The sequence below is a fragment of the Onychostoma macrolepis genome, chromosome 03, assembly GCF_012432095.1.
Source record: "Onychostoma macrolepis isolate SWU-2019 chromosome 03, ASM1243209v1, whole genome shotgun sequence".
NCBI lineage: Eukaryota > Metazoa > Chordata > Actinopteri > Cypriniformes > Cyprinidae > Onychostoma > Onychostoma macrolepis.
Window position 1 is genome coordinate 26,193,662 of NC_081157.1, and position 26,555 is coordinate 26,220,216.

Sequence of the window (26,555 nt, forward strand, 5' to 3'; positions counted from 1 at the left end):
CAAATCTGACATAAAATACCTCAAAAATGTCTGTGCAGCTATCTTTAATGATGAAATATGTGGGCATATTGACCCACAAACATGATAATTGTAATATAAATTTTGTACGCACATTACACAACAGATCAGACACAACACTTTTGCAGGCATTTTCATGACCCTAAATTAGAAAAAGTCACAAAATTTCAAGAAAAGCATCATAGGCTAACCAGTATTTCCAACAACTCAAAAACCAAAATGTGTCAAACTGACCTGCAACAGTGAGAAAAATCATATTTACTGAAGTTCATATTGTTTGGCCATTCATCAAATGTTTATTTGGAAGATTGCTAAATCTGATCCAAAATTAATTCATTCAACATTTTAAATTAGATATTTATTCATAATTATTTAATATTTAATAATGCAGTTATTTAATATTTAACTATGTTTTATTTTAATTAATTAAATAGATAAACTTCAGTAGGTTTAAGCCATATTTAGAAGATTTCTTTCTTTCTTTTTTTCTTTTCATTCAGCTTGACTGCATAGGGTCTCTGAAGGCTAAAAAAAGGTCATGCGTGACTTTTGAAAGTCTAAAGCCTTGAAATATTCCCTTCACTCCCATTTTGCACATTTTAGCAGCAATTAATAATTAAAAGACTATTATCCAAACAACAGTTTTCAATTTCATTTTTGCCCTTATTAAAATCAGTATGCTGGTTTTCCTTCTGTTGGTGACTCATCACTGAGTCTGTCTGTTCACTTTGAAGACGCCATGAAACAGACCCTATACTGACTCGCCATAGAAATGTCCCTAGTCTTATTGTGTATGACTAATCAGTGCACACTATTATATAGACAAAAGTTGTTTCATAATCTTTCATTAAAAGTCTCTGCAATGTCTATGTTTCGTCTACTGACGTAACCAAGTCTGTGCAAGAAAAATAATAAATATATAATGTACAGTTCCGACTCTTAATGTGATTAGCCATTTAAACTAGCCAATATGTGAGCAGACATACTACATTAATGGGACAAGATGCTACACCGCATGCCAATCATAAAAAGCCTACAGTTAATTAACTTATTAAATCTCCCACATATAACTATTTATTGAACAGCAGTGTTTTTGTTGCTACAAAATGACTATAATGCACAGATTCTAAAACAAAATCTGTGTTATGAAATTCTCCCTCTCCTGTTTTCGAACAGCAGTATCCTCCGGTTTCAGGTCGGTTGATTAAAAAAAAAAAAAAAAAAAACCCAGGCTGCCTACAACAGATGCTTCAAGCTGAACCGCTCTCCTACACTGCAAATTTCCCAAGGCAAAGACAAAAACAAACAAGCGGCCTGGCAGAGGAGAACAGATGATGCATGTGAATGACCTAGTGCTCAGTGAGACAGGCCTGCTGGGGCCGGGCCAGAGATGAGGCACTGACCGGGGACTTGAGAGCCCAAAGAGTCCCGCACATATCTACCCGGTCCATCAGGAGACTCACCAAAGCTCTCCTCCAGTCACTCTTCAACATGACTCATGGGCAGCAGGACAACTCTCAAAGATCGCAATTGGTTTGCAAACATCTTGAAGAGATGTTTCTTTTTATTACGGTTTATTACGGTTGAAATTGATATTTCCCATTCCTCAGACCTCAGTATTAAATTTCTGAAATTAATTCAGCGCTAAACATATAGATCATTTCGGCCAAAAGTGGGTTGCGCTCTTTGAAAACTTTTGAAGACAATTAACAGTTCTAATCTTCCATTAGCTTTACGAAATGTTTGGCATTCATGGGGCTTTCATCAGCGCAAACCCTCATTTATCGTTAAAAAACTACTGTCAGGATTTACTAAAGACGCAATGGGAAATTAGCAGTGAAAAGGCGTGGACACGGTTATTTTTGTGACTCACCTTTCACAAATGCATATTCAGTGAGTTTCCCTTTTGATCGGTAAACTTATGGGAGGAGAGTATTTAAATGAATAACGCAACGCGATTAACTAAGATTTGCGCTTACTATTACATTATTTAATGCCCAAAAAGCATGTCTTAAAGGGTTAGTTCACCCAAAAATGAAAATTAGCCTGTTTTTTACTCACCCTCGAGGCATCCTACACTGTAAAAAGTGATAAGTTGACTTAACTTAAAAACATTGAGGAAACCCGTTGCCTTAAAATTATTAAGTACATAATTTTTAAAAAAAAGTTAAGTGAACTTGACAATTCAATTAACTCATTTTTTTTAAATGATCATTTACTTAAAAATTTTAAGGCAACGGGTTTCCTCAATTTTTTTAAGTTAAGTCAACTTATCACTTTTTACAGTGTAGGTGTATATGACTTTCTTCTTTCAGACGAATCCAATCAGAGTTATATTAAAAATTGTCCTGGCTATTCCAAGCGTTATCATTGCAGTCAGTGTTTCTGTTGAACAGTCCGCAAGACGTCAAATAAAGTGCATAGGCCCATAATTTCTTCACACATTCCCGGGGGAAATGACGTCATGACAGTGCTGATTGGTTGAAGTCATCACAAGAAAATCAATGGAAAGTTTTAAAAAGCTTTCATTGCATATAGATGCTTTTTGCTGCCGAGAAGTGCAGCTATCACTAAATGCCCATGATAACCAGTCAAACCCTGAAAACCCATGCAAGTTCGGATTCAGAACATTAACAAGTGTCTCAGCCACGGGTTGAAAACATCTGTATGAATTTTTCCGATTCCATTCGTACATTTTCATATGACCTGCTTAAGCCCAGAGATGGGGTAGGGGGTGGAGGTTCATGCTTATTTATTTCCTAAAAAATCTTCATTTTTGTACAAATGTGACCCTGGACCACAAAACCAGTCTTAAGTCGCTGGGGTATATTTGTTGTAATAGCCAAAAATACATTGTATGGTCAAAATTATCGATTTTTCTTTTATGACAAAAATCATTAGGATATTAAGTAAAGATCATGTTCTATGAAGATATTTTGTAAATTTCTTTATCAGCTTTCAGATGATGTATAAATCTCAATTTCGAAAAATTTACACTTAAGACTGGTTTTGTCATCTAGAGTCACAAATCATATTGTATGAATTTACAAGACAATGCCATAAAATAGTTATGTTTTCTCATGAGATCAGTTTGGATGAGACTGATATTAAAAGCCTTAGGTAAATTCAAATAAAGGTGCTTTACCAAATGGACTTGAAAAGCCCTGAATTCATATTAAAAAGCCACATTTTCATTACTCTTTTAAGGCATTTAACAATGTTTTATTAAAACAAATGCATATTTAGCAATGCTATGACAATGGTACTATATCAACGCCTCTCTGTTCTCTGATTTCATCATAGAAAGCTGCATCTGAATTACTCGATTAAACGTTTTATCGATGAAATACTTGACAGATTAATTTGATCAATTACTAAACTAATTGTTACTCTAATTGCAGCTCTAACTGTCGCCATACATCGATTATCCAAACATATATTTAAAATAATAATTATATATCAAATATCCTAGGCAACAGGTTTATTTGATATAAAAATATGTGTATATTATATCCAATTTATTTATTAATCAAATAAATGTTTGGCAGATTAATTGAATCAATTACACTAATTGTTGCCATATATCTATTATAGAAAACCACCTAAATCCAGCTGATATCAAAGTAGCTCAATTAAATCAAATGAACAAAAATTAAGTATATTTTCATGTTGCTTTCATCAAAATAAACAACATAATTCAACATTTTCGACATACACAAACAACATAATCTGGCGACATGGGTTAACAAAACATAGATAACAAGAGGTGTTACAAAGAAGGATCAGAGCATACTTTTAAATGTACACCTGCTGTGGTGTTTCTTATTTGTCATCTCTATTTTTGGTCTGTGTAATACTGAAAAAGACACTGTTCACCACAGGCTGTGAAGACAGGGCTGCCTTTTACAATCTGTTTTAAAAAAAATAATTTATGCATGACATGTTCAGGCAAGAAGGGTACAAATTTTAAGACCTGAGGGGTCTTCTAAATGTGTCCTATGACCATCTTCCATACACATCCCTCTAATACCTGGAAAACTGAGTGAATGAAATCCCAGCCATTCAGGTCTATTATGAGCACTGTCCAATCACAGCCAAAGAATTCCAAACTCGGTCTGTGCACACGGCACTTCCTGTGTGAGCGGGCTGGAGCCTGACACCGAGGGGACAGCAGGAACAATGTGTGTACGGACGGCCCTAATCACAGACCTCAGGACAGTCAAGACAGCAGCCACACAGACTCACGCCCTTTCTCCTACCCACTTCCTGTCCTGTCTGCAAAGCCTCTTCCTGCAATTGTGACTCGAGCAGAGCCACACCACTGCCGGGCCGATCCACATAATAGCCATTCTACTGCTTTTAAAGACAGAATGAGACTTTATCACTGCAGAGAAGAATAGTGCTGCTATCTGGGCTCTTATCTGATGCCAACAGCCCTGTGGTGGAGGGATTGTTTTTGCCATCTGTTCCTTGGCTCCACTTCTTCCTCCATCTTATTTCAAGCACTTCATCAGGCCTACAACAGTTGGCACTTTCCAAGAATAGGGTACAAAATAGGGCCTGAAACTCTTAAAAAAATAAGAGTTTTTTTTTTTTTTTTCAATTGGTCAGTGAAAAGAGCTGCTCTAACTAAATATTATATGAGCTGCTCTTTTCTATTATTTTATATGAGGTTTGCATTTTTTCAACCCTGCATTAAACAGTCTGTGTAAAGACACCTGAATGCCATTTCAGAAGTGCTTCTTTGCCATCTTTGCTGTGTCATTTTTTGGAATGCACCAATATGAAAATTTTGGCTGATAACAATAACCGATAATGCTTTATAATTAAAAATCGATAACCGATATATTGGCCGATATATTGTGCATTCCTAGTAAATTTGGCATAAGACTAAACGCTGGTTTGTACTAGTTATTATTAAACTTATATTGCCCTTAATTTCAGTGCAACAATGGTGGAAACAATCATAATAAGTTGGTGAGGTTATACGTAATATCTTGGTTATACATAATTTTATGCACACAACGTGGATAAACTACAACAGGTTATCATATCAGCTGTGTGGATGCACTTTCCTGTGAAAAAAAAAAAAAAAGATGCTAGAATAGTTTGTTTGGCTACTGTACTAACTGTACTAGCCATATTACCTAAATTTAATTACCAAAAATGTATTTTTGGTTTCAGTTTTTGACTAAATGAAAACTTGAATCAAAAAATTTGTTTAGGTGCATCTAATGTTAAGGTGAATTTAATGATATATAACAGTTCATCAAATATTTAGCTCTAACAACAAGAAGTTTCAAATGCTGGATTGATTAATGCTTCAAAAGGAAGTAATGTAGACAGTGCTCTGCATTTGTGGAAAGCACTAGTTTTTCCTGAAGCTTTAGGCATCCTTTTAAAGAGTAGCAAAAGGACAATACACTAATAATGTTCTTAGGGAAGATAGAAAGGTTACATTTGTGTGTTTATGAGTGAATATTACATCCAAGCATTCTTTAAAAGGCTCATATAGTGGGATATGAGGACAGTTATCTAGGGCATCACACACAGAAGTGGACCACCTCTTTCTTAAGGATGTTCTACATGTAGTCAGAGAATATAATATGGAGAGATTGTGAGCAAAAAGAAGTCATTTTAATTGCCTGGCAAAGGACCAAAATACCAAATATGGAAACTGAACCTTTTGCAAAGACCTGTCCCCCTTAGTTACTGTTGCTACGTCCGACAAGACATTGCGCTCTAACACTGCACATCATTTTCTCACGCAGAGAGAGAAATGTATTGCGGAGCAAAGAGAAAACTGACAATGCACCAACAGACAAGACAGAGCAGTTTACTTCTGGTATGAAACAATCAAATTTTGTTATTTTTTTAAAGAAATTATACTGTTTTGTGGCTCTTTAATGTGTTTTGTGACATGTCACTGTAGCGCTTCAGTTTAAGTGGCACATGAAGTGATCATTTCTTTCTCTTTACTAGTTAGGCCTATAGCGCAAAATAAACATGAATGAACATCAGAAGGTATCATGTTTCAACCAAGGAAAGACGTCAATATTCAATACACACCATTTTTCAAGCCCACCCATGTAAACCTATTCTTCCATTACTCTCTTGACTCTTGTTTGTCGGACAAAATAGCAGATTCGGTGTTGATTGGTCAGATCACCTGTAATTCAAACTTCCAGTGAAGGGTCAATTAACAGGTGTGTACACAGCGCTACAAACACAAACAAACAAACAAACAAAATTCTCTGTTTACTGGTATTCTACACCGTTATTTTTCTTCATCCCGATATATACTCCGCAGATCTACACACAACATGATACAGAGAGCAGAGCAGCTGTGGGTCTGTCATATGTGCAAACAGCCCTTGGCAATGAGGCAGAGTAAGGGTGTCTACACATGAGAGAAAGCTATGGTGGAGCCTCTGATGGAGAGAAATCAGCCACAACATTAAAATCACCTATTATAGTGTATGTCCCTCTCATGTTGCCAAAACAACTCTGATGTGTCAAGGCATGGACTACACAAGACCTCTAAATTTGTCCTGTGGTATCTGGCACCAAGATCCTTTAAGTTACGAGGTGGGGCCTCCATGGATAGGATTAGATAGATCAATTGTTGCCAATAGGTGCTCAATTGGATTGAGATCTGGGAAGGCCAAAGCAACTCCTTGAACTCTTTGTCATGTTCCTCAAACCATTCCTGAACTGTTTTTGCAGTATTTTGGCAGAATTTTACCATGTTTGTCATGCAGGGGAGAACGTGGTCTGCAACCATCTTTATGTAGGTGGTACATGTCAAAATAACATCCACGTGAATGCCAGGACTCAAGATTTTCCAGCACAACATTCAGTCCACTCTGCCACTGGCCTACCTTCTTCCCATACTGCATCCTGCTACCATCTCCTCCTCATGAAAACAATGCACACTCACCTGGCCATTCACCTGATCTAAAAGAAAACGTGATTCATCAGACCTGGCAATCTTCTTTCATTGCTCTGTGGTCTAGCTCTGATACTCACATGCCTATTTTTGGCAGTAGACAGGGGTCATCATGGGCACTCTGACTGCTTTACGCAGGCCATTCACAGCTAAATGTGTGTTTTGACACCTTTCTATCATGGCCAGTGTTTTTCAGCAATTTGAGCTACAGTAGCTCTTTCTATGTGATTGAACCAGATGGGCTAGCCTTCGCTCCCCCCAAGCATCAATGAGCCTTGGTTGTCCTTCCTTGCACCATTTTTGGTAGGTACTAACCAGTGCATACCAGGACACCCCACAAGACTTGCCGTTCTGAAGATGCTGTGATCCAGTCGTCTAGCCAAAACTATTTGGCCCTCGCCAGAGTCCCTCAGATCTTTCCAGTTACCCATTTTCCTGTTTCCAACATGTGAAATTCAAGAACTGACTTTTCACATACTGCCAATTATACCCCAGTCCTTGACAGGTGCCATTGTAATGTTGTAATGATATAATCAATGTTATTGACTTCACCTGTCAGTGGATTTGATAATATGGCTGATCAGTGTATATACAGTATTTATTGTTCTGAATCATGAACATGCATTAAGGAGTATAGGGTCAGTTTTCATTCATATTCAATTTTGAATTTGAACACTTGCATTCTTCCTCTGCATCTGGAAACCAATGGTGCGTAGACGCCCTAAGGTTGCAAGAGACTGATACCCAGAGGAGTCCAGCAGGCAGACATATCCATCCAAGTGAAGCCATCCTATACACTGGGTGGCTATTGTCTACCGACTCTGCTTCAAAGAGCCATTTGAGCCCGACAGGTAGTCATTCCCCTGCTGCCATGTCTCGGACAGAAGATGAGTACCAGAGAGCCAGCAAGATGACAGGAGCATATGTTTAAGAGGACACTTGAGTGTCTCCCACAGCCTGTAACACAGGAGGCCAGAGGGGACTGTTACCAGAAACAAGATCAAAGCCAGGGGTCTGTATCAGCATGGATCTTTACAGAGACAGACTTTACACTGCTTATTTTCAGAGGGAGGAGTTTCCTCCTGGGATATCTGACATGCATTTGGTCTGCCTATCACGTCAAGTGCCAAAAGCCAATTGCATTCTGGACAGGACAGGATATAAACCCAAACACTGTGGTCTTATTAGCCTTATCGGATGTGGAAGGAAGGATACCGTAGTTTGTATGTGTGAGTATATGTGACTTGTATACTCTGTATGACGTGGCCTACATATCAACTTTATTAGAAGTTGTTAAATAGAGGGGTCTGTGCTCATAATCGTGTGGGTAGAGTCACGTAAAAGCAGTTTGAGATGGCCATCTGTCACCATCTCTCTGTACATTAATTACAGAATTGAGATGCCTGAACCTGAAGCCTTAAAGCGACAGTTCACACAAAAAGGGTGAACACATTGGCCAATCAGCAGTGTTTAAGAATCGGCTCAACTGTGCTCAAATGTTAACGGAAAATGGATGTTTTTAAAATTTCAGTACCGCCTGGGACCGAAGTCAGTACTTTTGACAACACTAATTTCAAACATACGATATGAAACATGACTGATATTATTATTATTATTTTTTTTCTGTGGAATAAGAGAAAGAAAAGAAAATTTGTGCAAAAACAATTCATGCTGCTTTTTGGAGTTTCAAGTCTGTGGTTAAAATTTCTGTTTTTGTTCTCCATGGCAAAATAACAGAATATGGGCATTATAAGTTTGGGGTCAGTTAGAGTTTTTATTTATTTTATTTAACTTTTTAAAAATAAATACTCAACCACGACACATTAAATATGTAAATATTAAATATGGCAGTAAACACATTTATAATGTTAAAAAAAATGATTTCTGTTTCAAATGAATTGACATCTTTTGAACTATTCATCAAAGAATCTTGAAAAATGTATTGCGGTTTCCACAAAAATATTAAGAAGCTAAACTGTTTTAAAATCGATAGTAAAAAGAAATGTTTCTTGAGCAGCAAATCACAATATTAGAATGATTTCTAAACGAGCACTGAAGACTGGAGTAATGATGCTGAAAATTCAGCTTTGAGCACAGCAATAAATTACATTTTAAAATATATTCAAATAGAAAAGTTATTTTAATTTGTAATAATACGGTATTATTGTTTTTGATTATATACATGCAGCATATACTGTGTAATGATTAGAAATAGATACAAAAAAAAAAAAAAAACATTCTAGATAAGCTGAATCATTTTAAATGCTTCATATATTTGCTTTAGTGGTGGGTTTTTTGATTCCCCTGAGAGACTAGTTTCAATCATTTCACTTAAAAAGCTTTATTCTGATTCATTCACTGATTTATTCAGTGGCTGAACGAAGGTTACATCAGTACACCTGAGGCAGGGTGTTTCCTCCGAGAAGGCAAAAGAAGGCTGTGATTCCTCAAAATGACAAAGTATGTACAAGAACATTAAAATATGAGCAATACAACAAAATTCAAGAATAAAGTGTTTAATGCACTGATTCTAGTTAATCTAATACTGATTAACTGTGAAACCAGCAGATCTCTTTTCACTGAGCTCCTAAAGCATGCTGTTTCGGGGAAACGACAAGATACATATAAAAAGTCTACATATAAAAAGAGGCATTGCCTCCACATTGCTGTGATTGGCTCATTACCCTGTCAACATGATCAAGCCCACCTCTCGTTCACAAACGGTCTGTAAACCAACCTGAATGATTTAAACTGATGAAAATGGACAGACTAAATAATAACAAAGTAATTATTTAAAGCACAACTCCTTGGCTAAAGTAAAGATACACCTCAGTGTCTATGACCTTACAGAGAATTTACTGACTGAAAAGAAGAGTATTATTAATAACAGTCAAACAAAACTACCAAAGCATTTACTGGATTCAAAGCAATCCCTTCAAAAGAGAGAGGTGAAACATGGCAAGTGAACTAGAACGATTTGTTCACTTCTTAAAATATTTGCTAAAAAAAAATAAAATAAATGCTGACTGTAACCAAAACACAACTAGTTTGCTGAAATATTGGAGCGCAACAGCACTTTTCTTCACACTCTGTATCATAAATCAAATCAGGAGCAGAAGACTTTTCTACACTCCATCATATTCTATATTCCCATTATGTTAGGTTTCTTGCACCACCAGCCTCTTTTTGACCCTTTGAAATAAATCACGTTTTGGCTCATGTACCTTTAAAGGGTTACTCCACCCCTAAATGAAAATGTTGTCATTAATCGCAGTTTGCGTTCAGCGGATATTCTCCAAAATGGTGCTATGGTGACACGGAGGAGACGGATTGTTGAATAAAGTTGTTATTTTTGTTTTCTTTGCGTACAAAAAGTATTCTCGTAGCTTCGTAAAATTACGGTTGAACCCCTGATGGCAGATGGACTATTTTGACGAGGTCTTTCATACTTTTCTGGGCCTTGACAGTGGTATTTACTTGGCAGTCAACGGGACAGTCACAAGCCTACCGGTTTGGAACGACATGGGGGTAAGTGATTAATAATAAAATTTTCATTTTGGGGTGGAGTAACCCTTTAAGACTTCTATGTAAATGACCTCTATTATGATTGGCTAATCTCTGTTCACTGTGTTGTTCATCAAGCCAGGCCAAGTTCTGAATACTGAATAGGCACTGATATGTGAACGTGGGCGGTCATACTGTATGTTCACACGCTCATGGTTGTCAAGGCAATACTATCCCGTTTTTTATTTTTGGTGGCTATTTTCCATAAAAGATGTGTGTGGAGTGGGAAAGAAGCTTTGCATTTTGAATGTCAGCATATTTCTACACAGTACACCGAACTCATATATTCCAAAAGAGCAAATAAAATCCTATTTTCCCTTTGACAAGCTCCTGCCTTTAACCCCAGGAGTGATTTTAAGACTTCAGCCTTAAGACGTTTCAGCTTCATAACTGAATATGAGATGATGTGGCTCAGAGGAATATTACTTGCTAGAGGTCACACTTGCAATTTGTCATTTTACCTTCCAGCACAGTGCGGTTATGAAGCGGATATTTATTGGAATTAATGGTTCCACAAAGAACCTTTAACATCTGTGGAAACTTTCCATTGCAAAAAAGGTTCTTTAGATTATTAAAAATGGTTCTTTTGAGAACTGTTCACTGAAAGGTTCTTTGAGGAACCCAAAAATGGTTCTTTTGTGCCATAGCTGTGAAATACCCCCTTTATTTTTAAGTGTGTAAGAAAAATGGTGCAGAGGAAACTGGCAGTTCAGATTCTTCCTCCTCCTCCTCCTCCTCCTCCTCACTCTGCACCTAAGATGAGTATATCTGATCTAGAGAGAGTAATGCACTCCTATCCCACTGTGCCGCCCACTCTCCCTCTCACACAAGAGATGCTACATTTTAATAACTGGGAAACGGAGAGAATGAGAGTGTGAGAGAAAGAGGAGCAGGAGGAGGCCTGGAGCGTTGGCGGTGAACTGCATTTTCATGCGAGACCTGCTTTTAGAGGATCTCTACAGAGTATATTTATGAAAATTTCTACATCGAAATGCAGCAAGAGACATAAATGCGATCCTAAGATGAAGATGAGACTGAAGGACGGGGAATGACACAAGACGAGTTAAACAGAGAAACCCACTTACTAGGGCTGTGTGATGAACTAGGTCACCACTCTGTTAAATATGCAAGAATAACTGCAAGGAACACACACACACACACAAACACATTCTGAAACATCACTCATTCAGGGAGTGTAAAATCTGATTTATAAAAATAGCATTGAAACTTCCTGCCCTGCAGCACAGCACATATGCCCAGGTGTCTGACCTAAAGGTACAACGTCAAATGAAGCACACATTTTTTGTTGCACTTTCACAGCTCAGGATATGTAATGGAGTTCTTAGTTATGTTTTAAGCAGCACCATAATTTGAGATGTTTCTCTTAAATCTTTTTAGGAGAAAAAATAAAATAAACACAAATAACAATATTATAGAGATACAGAGCTATAAAATGAATGTGAACAGCATAACTCAGATCATTTAAATTTAGAAGAATCTGATTTGAGGTCATATTGAAATCATACTGTATTTAGGCAAATTTGAGCACCATTTAAGTAGTTATGAGATCTCTTCAGACATTGCAAATAAAACAAACATGAATTCCATTCACCATTGACTTTGACTTCCATAGTATAGAAAAAAAAATACTATGGAAGTCAATGGGTACCGCTTTCTGTGCATGTGCTTCGGATGTGTGCGCTCAGAAAACCTTATATCAGAATTTTTAACTGATATGGCTTTAAAACACATGATTTCAGCACGACAGACATGATAATCAAAACCAAACAGATGTTTTTGTTTAGCAGAGTATCTAAAGTACAAGCTGTAAAGGCACAGCCTTAATCTGGAAAAGGGGTGGGGAGCAGCAGCTCATTTGCATTTAAAGAGACATGCACAAAAACAGCATGTTTCTGCTTCCGCTCACAGGCATTTTCAAAATGATACAATAAGGGCGAATCCCATTTCTCTGTCTTACCCCTTCCCCTTACCCCTTCCCCTTAGTTTTGCGCGTTCACGTGAGAGTAAGGGCTATCCCAATTCTCGTTTTGATTGAGGGGTAGGGCTAAGGGGAAGGGGTAGATACCCCTTAAAACCAAGCATTTTCACGAGCTTACTTGAAACCGAGGGGTACCCAGAACACACTGCGCAACCGGCAACAATCAAGTATTTTCGGCTTAAATAATTTATTAAAAAATTACGACAGTCTTGTTTTGTGCTCTAGACAGTCCTGTACATATATATTTGCAACCATGTTCTTAATTGAAACGTTTTAAAAAAAATCGCTAGTTTGCTACGCTAACGTTACATTGCTGATTTGCACAACAGTCCCGCAGACTAGCCTTGAAAGGACTCCATGCATGTCTACAGTTTTAACAAGTTTGTAAAACGATCCAAAGTTTGTGATCAACACTTGTCGGCTCTGATGATGTAGCATCCAGCTAACGACGGTGTATGATGACGTAATCGTAACCAAGTGGTGTCTCATTTCATAGGGGTATGTTTTCACCCCTAGCGCTTACCACTCGGTTTTGAGGGACAAGGGCTAGGGGTAAGACGAAGGGGAAGGGGTAAGACAGAGAAATGGGATTCACCCTAAATGATCTGTGGTGTATTTTGAGCTGAAACTTCACAGACACATCCTGAGACTTATATTATATATTGTAAAAAGGGGCATAATAGGTGCCCTTTAAGCAGATGGATTGATCAAAGAACATCGCCAAAGAGAAGTCTGTCACTTCACTGGAAGATCCAGTTATGACATGTTGATTAAACATTATAAAGTCAATTTAAAAAAAAAAAATTAAACCTATGCATGAATGAATGTTCACTATAACATCAATAACATGTATTTACAAATAGATTTGAATTTTCATGCCAACTTTAAAATGCAAGAAAAAAATTGAGGCATTAAAAACATCTTCTAAGTGACTTTTCTTTCCTATGGGTAACACAGTTCTAAAAGTTGATTATAAGGCTATGCTGCACATTACACAAATTAAGTCCCCTAACAAATAATATGCAACCATTTAATTACAGCATATTTCTGTAGGGTGCATTTGGATCTCGGATGCTTGAAGCACAGGTCTCTGCTTTGTCTTTTCATCTTCCTGAAATAACAGGATGTAATTACCAATATCAAGTAGGCAGCATGCTGTAGATGAGCAGGCTTTAAAAACCGAGATGCATGGTTACTAGGCAACCAAATGTGAGATTCCTATATCATTAACAGCCAAGACAAAGTTCTGAAAAAAAATGGACAGTGACAGTGAGATGAATACAGATCTGGAGGGGGAATCTGGCCTGAGGAACAAACTAAATGGAGCTTTAATTCAAGAAAGATTAACCAGATCCATAGCATTTAACAAGCCAGAAGGAAACAGACTAATTTATTGCTGAATTATACAGTAGATATGGTAAACCTCTATTTCAGGTCAAATTAAAAAAAGAACTGCTGAAAAAGTACATATTGTAGAGATATGGAGCCTTTAAAATGAGTGTGGACTGGATAACCCTGATAATTTAAACTTGAAAGTATATTTGAGGAATATTCCAGTTTATATTGAAATCACATTATGATATCTTTTCTGACATCCCAAAGAAGACATTAAATCTGTGGTGTCTCTAATATCATTTTAAAGCAAACGCCAATTACTTTTTAGATACTGAAGTTATTTTAATATTATTTATATAGTATTTATTATTATATAATAAATTATATAATAAATATTATTATATAAGTTTTAGTAATTTAGTAATTTAGTAAGTTATGCGCTTTTGTCTCTTCTTTTGCATTTCTGTTTAGCTAATTTATTTGTTTAATTTTTATCATAGTAAATATAGCCTACTACTTCAACTTAAACTTACGTTATTTCAGTGAATTACCAAGGCAATATTTCAGTATAATATATATTTTTTAATTAATTAATGAATTAAATTAATGCATTTTTTTTTGTTAATTTTAGCTTCATTTACAAAAAATAAATAAACAAATCTTCAATTACCAAAAGCAACTTTTAATCGTTTAGTTTTAGTTAGCTATAACAACACTGACCCCAATATCTTGGATATTAATCGAGCGTCAAACACAACAAAAGTAGCTGAAAAGTGGCCTGGATCAACTCATGATTCCTATAAATTTATTTCTAATTACATTTAGGACTATGACAGTGATGCTATATGACTTCAGATGCAGACTATGCATGATATCTGGCCAAACTGTGAAGAGGCCTGCAATATCATGACTCAGTTTCAACTGGTGCCTACTTGGTTAAATATTTGTAATTGCAAGATGGTAAAATCTTTTGTATTGCCAGCCAGCACTAATCAGTCAGCAGCTGTACAAATGAACATTTCCATTTCAGTAAGTGTATAATGTTAAGAAGCAGCTACGCTGCCGGCCACTATAATTTTCTGCCACTCAGCAATCTATCTTTTATTAGAAACTCCTGCAAAGACCAGCAAAAACAGCACTTTTATCAAGCCTTTACATCTATGAGTAGGTAATACCTCACCTCTGCAGTATGCAAAATTTCTTTTTTGCCTCTATTCTCAGTTCCTCCATTGCTAGTGCTCATTGAAATATGGCCATGTTTTATGCATATAATAACTTTAATAATTCAAAAAGGCATCTTAAAAACCATTCGCGGTCACTTCAGGGAGCCAAGGTGTTACCAAATGCTTGTGCATGTTCAAAAATACAAAGAAATTGTGCACAAAACATGTCGTGCTTTTAGTTTTAAAAACCTATTCTCTTTTCCCCTGTCTAAATTTCTTGTGATGCAAATAAATCTGCAATTTGTCCACATGCAACTTAAGGCATGCAAACTACACTAAGGTTAATGGATAAGGTTCAACCTTCTGAACAGTTTTATCACCAACAAAAACGCCCCGTTGTGGCCTGCATGATCCTGAGGCCTTCAGGAACAGTTAGCTACCGGAGGAGGGCAATTTAGCAGTTATCCAAATAATATGCTCTGTAAGTGCTCTGAATGAGCGAATGAGAAATATATGAGTCAGTCTAATAATGAGCGCTGCCTAATTCAGGTAAGAAAAGTCCTGCAGAGTCTTGAGCAGTAATGACATCTCCCTGATTCAACCAAACATCCAGTCATGCAAGAACTCCTGACTGAGAAAGCCTTGTTACATCTCAAGAACTGAATGATCTCACCTCTGCTGTTTCTGACCAGCTCATCACAGCTAGAAACAATGAATCACATGCTCAAAGTTGATGCACAAAGTTGAACAAAGTTCTTGTGCATGGCCATGAAAAGAGAAGAGAAGTGCTACTCATTGTCAAGACAAAACTTTCAGGTGACTCTGATGTGGCACTTCATTACACAGAATTACACAAAATCAAAGCAACTTTGGATAAAAGCAACACCGCAGTGTTCTCTGGGAATCAAACCTATTTACTTGCCATTGTTAGTCTCATGCTTTACTCTACATCTTTACAATATGGAGGTGGCACTGATGCACCTTAAGCTGGTAAACCAAAGCCGGTTTAACACTCCAGATCAAATTGGATGCGTCCAACATCCTGTTGTTAGAGCTGCCAAACAGTAAAGCTCTGTGCATGTGAATTAGTTGGTATATTGCATGTCTAACTGCAAAAGCTTTGCACCGCCATGCTGTTGATGTTACACTGAATCATTGCATAATCTGTAATCACATTGTGATTCACAGCATCAAAATGGAATCACGTTGGCTGGACATCAAGCGTAGTCTCTCTGATGATGCTGGTCGTGCAAGGTAGTGTTGGATTTTGAAGAGGCTAGCAATAGTAAGAAAGCTTTGAAAGAATAAGATCCCACCCTCCTTGCATAATCACTCTCCAAAGCCACACTCCTCCTAAACAAACGAATGCACACAGGCAGACCAGAGGCTAACCAGGGACACGATGAGAGACAGCACTGGCCGAAGATTGAATGCAATGCTATCAGATTACCTCATGTCTCATTCACAGAGAAAAATTACAGTACAAAGCACATAATATTACAATAATAACACTTCCATTCTCATTCGGTCTGCAATAGTGCAATGTAACAGGCCGATGACGTATCATGTCTGCACGAACAGGGTGCGCAGAGGTATGCAAATACATACGTTAACAGGCAGGTAGGACAGGTAGATGAATCAAATCATCTACCCTGCCTTTATGCCAGTACTTTAGTTTCTCATTCTGGGGACGAACATCCAAAACACAACATACACTGGTAACCAGCTATGATCATTTTTTTCAGCATAACAAGAAGGTATAACCAAGATCCTTTAATGTTAGTCAATTTGCAGCCCCTTTGGTAACTCCCTCAGTAGCTATTTTCTATATATTGTAGGTAATAGGCAATAACTTAGTATAACTTACTAACTATTGTCAACTTGAATGGGGTAAAACTCCGAAAATACTGATTAAGTTTATAATAACATCAGATTTGAAAATCAGGCAGGTTCTTTGGAAAAATGTGCTTGTGTTGACATTTCTTCAAAATGGTATTACTTTACTTCTTGCTAGTTTTTTTTTATAACACTTTGAAAGTGAAATGTTCAGTGAGTGCTGCTAAAAATGTGTTCCGCTTTAAACGAAACAGACAAATGAGAATCTATGAATGTCAATGTTTCTTGTTGTATGCATTGCAGCAGTTTGGAAATGAAATATCTGGTAAGTGGCACTTAAAGTTAATGCTCTATTGTGTTAACAAAAAGGAAAAGTGACATAAAAATGCATTTGCTGCATCAACCGTGCCATTTTGGCTTGCTTCTACAAGTGTTTGATCTCTTTAATCATGCTTCACTGGAGCTTCGCAAGTACACTGCTATACCAGGTGAGCTACCGAGCAAGTTTACAATGTCAGAAAAGCCAAACATATGGAGCTGGTTATGTGACGCAAATGTCAAAATGTACAAGTTTAAAAAAAAAAAAAACATGCACTACGGGAGGTCATAAAATGGTATTGTGCAAGGAACAGCATGAAAATACATCTTTATTCATTCATAATCTGCCCCTAGATATCATAAGTTGTGTGAAAAGGAATAAAAGTTGTTGGTGTTTTACTGCCGCTAGTTATCATAGTGGGCTGTTCAAATTTAACATGATTACATTTTAATTCTGCTTTAGTCACTGGTTGGAAATCAAATAATTAATCTTCCTTTCTTACACCTGCCATATTTAGCGTTGTACTTTTTCCCAATCATCTTTTATACAAGTGCTCTGTCCATTCTTCATTATACTGTCTCTAGTTTTACCTCCTTTCACAGACCATGCATTCTGACACACAGTCTTGAGAAGTCTCACACATCCCAATCACAGAAAGCAACAGTCTCTTGCTTGGTAACCCTAGTCAATCTGGGTTCGATTTGTGACTGCAAAAGCTTGCTTGTGGTCAGTAGGACGTCATGAGAAGTTCATGTGCCAGCTCAGTGGTAATGTATTCCGGCTTGAGAGTGTGTGTTTTCTGAGCCAGGCAGAGGGGTGAGACAGATTGACAGAGACAATGAGTGAGAAAGAGGACTGTCCATTCCAAACAGTGGATTTGTTCGGGTAATTGGACCGTGCATTAGAGAGGGGCCGCCTGCCCTTAATTGCTCTACAGACATCTATTACTGCACAGCAACGAGCATTATTTCAAAAGGCCTGGCCTTTGGAATAAGAGCAGGGAGTGAGAGAGAAAAAGGGGGAAGAAGGAGAAAGACATAAGTGGAAAGTGTGCCGGTGGCTACAAGGATCTGACGCTAGAGGTCTCAGATAATATGTTCTGTTCTGGAATATTCTGTAATCTATAAAAAGAATCAAGATGTGCTTTATTAATCAATTACACTTCAACGTTGCTTTTTGATGTCATCACAGGATTCATCCGGAAGGTCTGCTTTGAAAATACAGAAGAGTTCTTTATTGAAGGGAAAGGCCTTCCTGCCTTTTAAATTTCAGGTTATTAGTTCTGATAGACCATTCATCTAATCATTTGGCCATAGATTGGTCTATAATGTCTTATATATTTGTCCACCAATGAGAAAAGCTTCTGTTACTTTGGAAATGGTAACTATGGGAAATGTTTAACATAAGGCATTGCGAGTGACTCAGATGAGTAATCATATGTGAACTCCACATCTAAAACAACATACATCAATGTTGAAAAGTTTGGGGTTGTAAGAATCAGTAAAATACAGTAAAATTGTGAAATATTCTTAAAATTTAAAATAATAAATATTTTAAAATGTAATTTATTCCTGTGATGCAAAGCTGAATTTTCAGCATCATTACTCCATTCTTTAGTGTCACATGATCCTTCAGAAATCATTCTGTTGCTGATTTGCGAAACAAAATAAAAACAAACAAACAGCATTTATTTGAAATAGAAATCTTTTGTAACACTATAAATGTCTTTACTTTCACTTTTGATCAATTTAATGCATCCTTGCTGAATAGAAGTATTAATTTCTTTTAAAAAACTGACCCCAAAATTTTGAAGGATAGTGGAAGAATATGAACATTTTGCAAAAATAGAAATAGAAAAATTCAGTTATTCAGACAATTAGCCTACAGACTTTAGTCCATAGTTCTCTATTGCATCATCTCATATAAATATTAATTCATAATGCTTCATGAAAAGCTCATTACCCTATAAAATAGGCACACAATCTAGTATACTTTTTTCTCCTAATGCTTGCTTTTAATCAAATGTTCTAATACTATACTATTATTCCATTATTCATCTTGGAGCAAGTTCAAATGAAAGGTCTAGAACTCTTTATTGTATTTTTGAAATTCCAACAGCAAAAATGATTTTCAGAAAATCAAAAGTAAGGCCACTTAAAACGTAGGTGGTCACTGCTGCACTCTGTTGCCAGTGAAAAACTCCTACACTCTCAGAAATAAAGGTACAGAAGCTGTCACTGGGGCGGTACCTTTTCAAAAGGTACACTTTTGTACCTATTAGGTTAAAATATGTACACTTTAAGTACTAATATGTACCTTTAAGGTACCAAAATGGACCCTTTAGGTACAAACATGTACCTTTTGAAAAGGTACCGCCCCAGTGACAGCTTTTGTACCTTTATTTCTGAGAGTGTGTCAGTCATCCACTCTCTCCCACTGCAGGGACTGATCACCACTAACCAGTGAAGACCAGAAGCTGGCATAAGTTTAGTCTTAGTGCTGCTGACATTGCACACCTGCACGCCCCCAGAGACACTGGGGTGGAGGCTGGAGGAGAGAAGAGAAGGAAGGAAGACCTCTTTATAGAAGCGTTTCCCAGCTAATTAAAAACTAGGCCACTGCAGATACATAGACGAAGAGACGCCATGATGTCTGAAAAAAGACACTGTCCCTGTGACTTACATCAAATATAGGCTAGGCTAATGATAGAGCTACAGTAGCGGGGCTAAAGACTCGGCTTCTGAGCCCAGGCTGGCACACACTGACCCTGCCTGTGTTTTAGGACAAGTTTTAAAACTGGAAAATTATCTGAAATTGGAGGCATCACATTGTCTTCAAGGAAAAGAATGATGACATCAGAGAACAATACATAAACTCAACCACTGGACTATAGGGATGAGAAATATATTGAAAATAGACTATATTGGTATAGAACAACCGGCCAATACCAGAAGAAGATAATGCTCCATTCTAGTGAGCTGACTTGTTGTCTACTGCCTATAGACAGCTATCTTCTAAGGCAGCAATCTAACCCAAATGAAAAATGATACATGAAATCATAAAACCACGCTAACAGCTCAACACTCTTAGCATGTTATAAGCTAACACCAATTATAAACACTGCACACACAAATATTAGGTGAAACAATTACTTTTCAATTAAATGAACCGTTCTTATTGTCACTTATCTGAAATGAATTAACTTGTTTTTATAAATTAGTTTCTCAAATCCGCCCACAATTTTCACAATGCATTCTGGGATGCTGGCTTAGAATTTTATGTTAAATTCATTTCATAATAAGTTTTGTTTCTATACTATTTTTTTTCAGTGCCTATTGTGCTTTATATATGTGAATTGATTGAAGTTTATATGTAAATAAAAGCCTATTAAATCTGTTCATCATATAAAGCAATCGTGTCTCTACAGAAGAAATGGATTAAACTGCTTGATTCACATTAATTACTTTTGCTATGGCTTTATTAACGTTTTTGTAGCTTGAAAGTTTTGGTTGCATGGGCTCATTGGCAAAAATGTGCCTCTACCTACATTTCTGTAAAACTTTTCCAAAATGTACCTTTACACACAATTCACTGCAGATTCCAACTGAAACGAACACTAGTGGCAGTTAAACACCATCGACTTTCAGTGTTTTTCACAGAAATTATAATTACAGTGGCAGATGAAGAGCATTAACCTTTTATTGTCACTCACCGTACCTTTCATTTTCAATCTGCCTCAATACACACAACACATATTCAGGTTCATCTGTTTCAGACTCAACTGAGTAATATAAATCAAGCACACTTTGTGCCGAGATTCATTTTAGCTTCAATGAAAAAGATAAATCTGCATGTGTTATGAGTCTCAATCTGATCATAAGAAACTGGATTGCTTTTCTGTATGTTATGTAAGTCCTGTTTGATTGCTTGGTTTAAACTCCTCTTTATGTTCTCACAAGCCTTTGACATATTATTTGTCTCCAAACTGCAGCATATTTACATAATCAACAAAAGTACCACCATGAGTACTAGTGACAGCTGTTTACCACAAGTTAACGACTCTGAAGGAATCCACAGTTCAAATGAACTATACTTCAGACCTCAGTTTTACTCAGGTTTCATATCAACTAAAAGTATGACGATTTTACGTGAAAACAATGTACTAAAATGGAAACATTTTTACAGACAACAATGTTGTCAAAACGATCCTTGTTTACACAGATCCACCAAAAATGACTTAAAACACTGTATTATGCATTAGGCCACTATAGTTTGTATAAAACACATGCGGATGAAATCAACATTTTCACAAATTCATTTTTTGTAGTTTACAAGGAGACGATAACAGTATCGTTTTCAAAAACTTGCACTTTGAAACACGTGGACCCAAAAACGCCATTGTTGTGTGAATGAACAGCCAAAGATATTAAACCCCTTAAATATAAGTGTTTGGTGTATATATAAGAAAGGATTCCCTGCAATGTGTGGGCACTCCCTGTTGTGCAAGCACGTTTGTAACGCAGGGCCATTAATCAACATACACACTGTTCCCAAGCTCTCTGCTGACGGACGAAAAACACACACAACTCCATAAGCACTTACAACGTACTGTTCCCAATAACAACAAGCTGGCAGTTCTGAAGAACATAGGAAGAGGGAGGCTGCCATACTTCCTGAGAGAGAAAACACTACAGGCAGTGCACAGCCCCACCAAAAACCCTTACAAACACTCACTGCCACAAAAGCATGAATGAGAGGACTATAAATATAGTCACAATCAGAACCCAGAGAAAGAGCACAAATACTGGCCCCTGAGCCAGATAAACACAAATACACAGACACACAGAGCAGGGGGTAGTCATTTTCATCACAGTGGGCAAGAGGAAATGTGATTTACAAATGATGAGAAATGAAAACAGCGGGGAGGATGGGGGACACAGCTATAAAATCATCTGGACAAATGTCAAATACATAAATACAAATGTATACACTGGGGCTGCACAGTATTGCAGTGTGATAATAGAAATGTTCGTTAGATACAACATGAAGAGGAGTTTAGTTGTTTACGGTTGCTATACATTTATCAACTATTTTGTGTATCTGCTATTTTACAATGGCTTCAAACATGGCTCGTCGAACAGAATTTGGTTTGCATAACACTATCATTTAAGTTTGGGGTCAGTATTTAGTTTTTGAAAGCAAGGTTGCATTGAATATATTTTAAGATGTTATTTATTCCTGTGATGCAAAGCTAAATACTCCAGTCTTCAGCGTCACATTCAGCGTCATTCTAATATGTTTTCTATATTTGCTGCTCATTTCTTATTATATTGAAAACACTTGGGCTCCTTAATTTCTTTTGTGGAAACAAAGTTATAAAACAGCATTTGTTTTAAATAGAAAAATTGTTTGTAACATTATAAAAGTATTTACTGCTAATTTTGTCTCGTTTAATGTTTAATTGCTGATTAAGAGTACTAATTTCTTTCATAAAAAAATTAAATCTTACCGACCCCAAACTTCTGGTAGGTTATTCATTTAAAATGTTGCTTTCACTGTTTTGAGTCTGAGTCTGCTGTTTTGTATATACATTATAAAAAGTCTTCTCATTCATTCATGTTAATAAATACTTTCAGTACTTTTGGAGTTTTCGTTCATCAAGTTCCGAAAATAATCAGAAAATAATCAAATAACTGAAAATGCATCATATTAAGAAAAGAACATTGATTGTAATTTCTATTTCATGTCAACTTTAAAGTGAAAAGCGCGCATTGAATCCTGAAATGAAGGCAGATCTGAGTGTGATTGGCTTGACTGCGTACGTAAGCAGAGAAAAGTTGGAAGAACAAGTTATGACATTTAAATTCAAATTTGGTCAAAAATGCATTTATGCATTAAACATTTTGCAGAAAGAAAATCTATATTGATTTCATGCTGACTTTAAATACTGGCAAAGAAAACTGGTGTTGATAATGGATAACAAAAATCAGTGATGTAACAAAAGTCATGGATCATCTCTTACACTGCATTACCTCTGCACGAGTCAGTCAAGGTCATGAACACAGTGTCTAAGTGCAACTCTCAGCTGATATTGGGAGATGTGACTCTGCACTTCCAATACATGATAGGAACATGCAAATCTATTTTCCAAAGCAAACATCAGTCCAGCGTGCCCTCCCAGACCCTGGAACATTTTATTAATGAGTCAGGACACTGTGTTGTTTAGGAAACATGTTGTTTCTCATTACCGCACAGCTACAGACAGAATGCCACAGTGGGCCGCTGCCACAGTTCCCTGGACATTACCAGGGAAAGGTAGAGAATACTAATGCAGGGCTTACACACAAACACACACACACAATCTCATGCCCTGAGCAATGCTGGAACCGGGTTGCCATTTTCCACTGGCCTGCTGATGCCAGCCAGAGGCGGTAAAAGAGAAGCTTCCCTTCTACCCACCCACTGAGAACGGATTTGAAATGATGACCCACAACACTGTGGCATAATCACCCAGCAAGGAGCTGCCCTATAGTGACACACACCTTCTGGCCTTTAACAACGCCCTGTGCATGACAAGAAGAGAGGTGGGTGAGCGAAGAACGCAAAGAACAATCAAAACATGTGAAAGGTCAAGCATCGCACACCCACTCCAGCATAAACAAGATAAATGGGGTAAGCAAGAAAAAAAAAAAACGGCAGCAACTTTTTCGCAATCCGCACTATAATGCTCTGGATTTGGAAATTCGAAGCTGTGCTTTCTGAAGCAATGATGACCTTCTCCATCACTGACAGATCTTGCTGATGTACTGCACCCAACTCCTCCTCTTTTTTTTTTTTTTTCCAGAGATCAGTGTGCAATGAAAACATTGCGCCTATGCCATTTTCCTCTCATCCGCATCCATCCGCATCAGCTGGCACTAGAGACAGACATGTCATTCTCACACCTCTCATTCAAATCAACGTGAGCTGATACAGCAGTGCTACATTGAGCTGCATTTGATGGAAATGCATCCGGGAGCCTTGTGCAGGGGGTGTAGTGTCAGTGCCATGGGGAACCTCCGAGAAGAATTTTGCTGGAAGAAATGCCTCTGCAGTGAACCCGTTACGCACAACACACGGATGCAAGCACAACCTCCAATCATGCCTTTATAATAATGATGTCTAATAGCCTATCGCATGGGTGTGATAATGCATAAAGCTATTTTAAGATGCATTGCGCAATAGCTTAGACGCTATTAGTAGTAATGGCTACTAAAAAAAAAAACAATTAAATATGCATTTATATATTTAGAAAACAGCGAAAGTTTGAATGGGAAAATATATGTGAGTTAGGGATTCTTTTCTGCAAATAAATAAGTAAATAAATAATAAATAAACTTCGTCATGGTGTAAAACGATCGTATTTAAGATCATAGCGCTCACCTGCCAACAGTCTGGTTGGCGAGCTGTCGCATCCGATTGAATTGCTTCTTCATTTTTGTATTTTTTTTTTTTTTCTGCGTTAACACCTCGAGCGCAAAACAATCCGCATTTCTCTCAAAATAAAGGGACTTAATCCGGTGCGAACATCCCCGTTATTCCCATCACACGCCCTCATGGCAAACCGAAAGAGGGTGGAAATGTCCTAAGATGCGTATTTCAGTGCATTTTTGCGCTGCTGCTCGGCTGAGATGCTGCTGGGCGATTCTCACATCGGCAAAGTGACAGCAGCGGAACGACGCGAGCGCGGTGCAGCATGGGAAGTGTAGTCTTATCACACATGATCCATGTGCCGAGCGCTTTTCATTTAGTTCGGTGGACAGGCAGCAGGTATGCAGTGGTGGCGTTTAGTTTGCACTGCAGTGCAGTTGACTCGTGGAGTAAAGAACGCTTTCAGACAAAAACAATACTTGGTCTTTCGCAGCACACTTAACCCTCTCTACTTAAACAGCAGCAGGGCAAAAATGTTTTTAACCATGAAATTCTGATTCAGAGCATATATGCTTGTAGAGGGGTTAACCCCTAAAATGCACAGTTGTTTAGCAACAGACAACCAATCATAAACAGCCTCTGTTCTTATCTCATTAAATATTCATGACTTTGTACAGTAGAAGCAACAGTAGGTGCGTTTACATGCGTGACAGCACACTGATAACTATTAAAATGAGCACATTAGATCCACAATAAGGCAAGAAACCGCTTTGCATGATATTTGAAATTAAGCTTATTTTCCCATTTTTGAGGGTGTTCACGTGCAGAGCGAATGTGGTAATGGGCAAAAATTATTATTATTTATTTATTTATTTTAATTAGTATTATTATTCAAATAAAATTATTAATTATTATTATTAGGCCTATTTATTTATTTATTTTTACTTAATCAGATTCTGACCTTTTCAATAGGCTACATGCACATGACATGTTGAGAAATCTTGAATGAAGCACACCATAATGCGTTGAGTGATAAGAGACAAGTTGTGTCTCAAATGACACACTACGCTATGCACTTATTCTAGGCACTGTAGGCTACTCAGCCGTCTAGAGTAAGTATTATATAAGATTATTTTGTCATCCAACATCGGAGTAATAGCCCATCCCCCTCCATCATCCGGGCATGTGGAGTGCACTTTTTCTTTACAGAATATTCGTTTTGCACTAATCACTCTATTTATAGCCGACTAAAACGGCATAGACTAGTGCTAACCATTTTTGCCATTTAGGTGGCTGCAATTAGGCCTATATGGGTGACAGTTATTACAGGGATTTGTCCAATCAGTTACGTTGACGTTATAGGCTTTAGGCTATATGAAAATTAAAACTTTACAGTAACAACGATTAGGCTAATTAATTAGGTAGCCTACTAACCCAAGATATAAAGTATGAGTAACAGATAACCCTATTATAGGCTATTATCCAAAATGCCACTCAAAATTTTACCAGATCAAAGAGCCAGTAAAAAAAAAAGAAAAAAGAAAAAAAAAAGGACCAACATTATATTAAGTTTTGTGAAGGTTATTTCCACAGGGAAATGAACAAACATGAGCCATATTTGCGAATGTTATTTATTTACACTGGGAACCGAACACGAGCGGAAATCTGGGGCTTTGTGAAGATGACACTGCCACCTTGTGGCTGCTTTCATGCAGTTATTTGACCAGTATTTAAAGGACTTTCACAGCCTCCCGACACCCAGCGATTGCATTACTGTTCATTGTAAGAGACAACATATTGTATGATATCTTAGGTTAATTTCGGTGAGATTTTTAAAGCTTGGTATGATTTATATTCATACATTTTTGGAAACCTTGTTGTAACTGGACATCAATACATTTTCACACATTACAATAAAAAGATGCTGTGAAACAAACAAAAACAAACAAACAAAAATGCATT

General features: G+C 37.2%; 1 protein-coding gene across 13 annotated transcripts in view; it reads right to left on the reverse strand.

Moving 5' to 3' along the window:
• The window catches only part of arhgap44a (Rho GTPase activating protein 44a), a 65,676-nt gene extending 40,802 nt beyond the window's left edge, over nt 1–24,874 (reverse strand). For all 13 annotated transcript variants that reach the window (XR_009270464.1, XR_009270463.1, XR_009270462.1 and 10 more), the window contains exon 1: nt 24,606–24,874. Coding sequence is in view for 9 of the 13 variants with exons in the window: in XM_058771918.1 (XP_058627901.1) it covers nt 24,606–24,658 (53 nt within the window). In the remaining 4 variants the exon portion in view is untranslated. The remainder of the gene's footprint in view (nt 1–24,605) is intronic.
• Between the last annotated feature and the right edge of the window lie 1,681 nt (nt 24,875–26,555).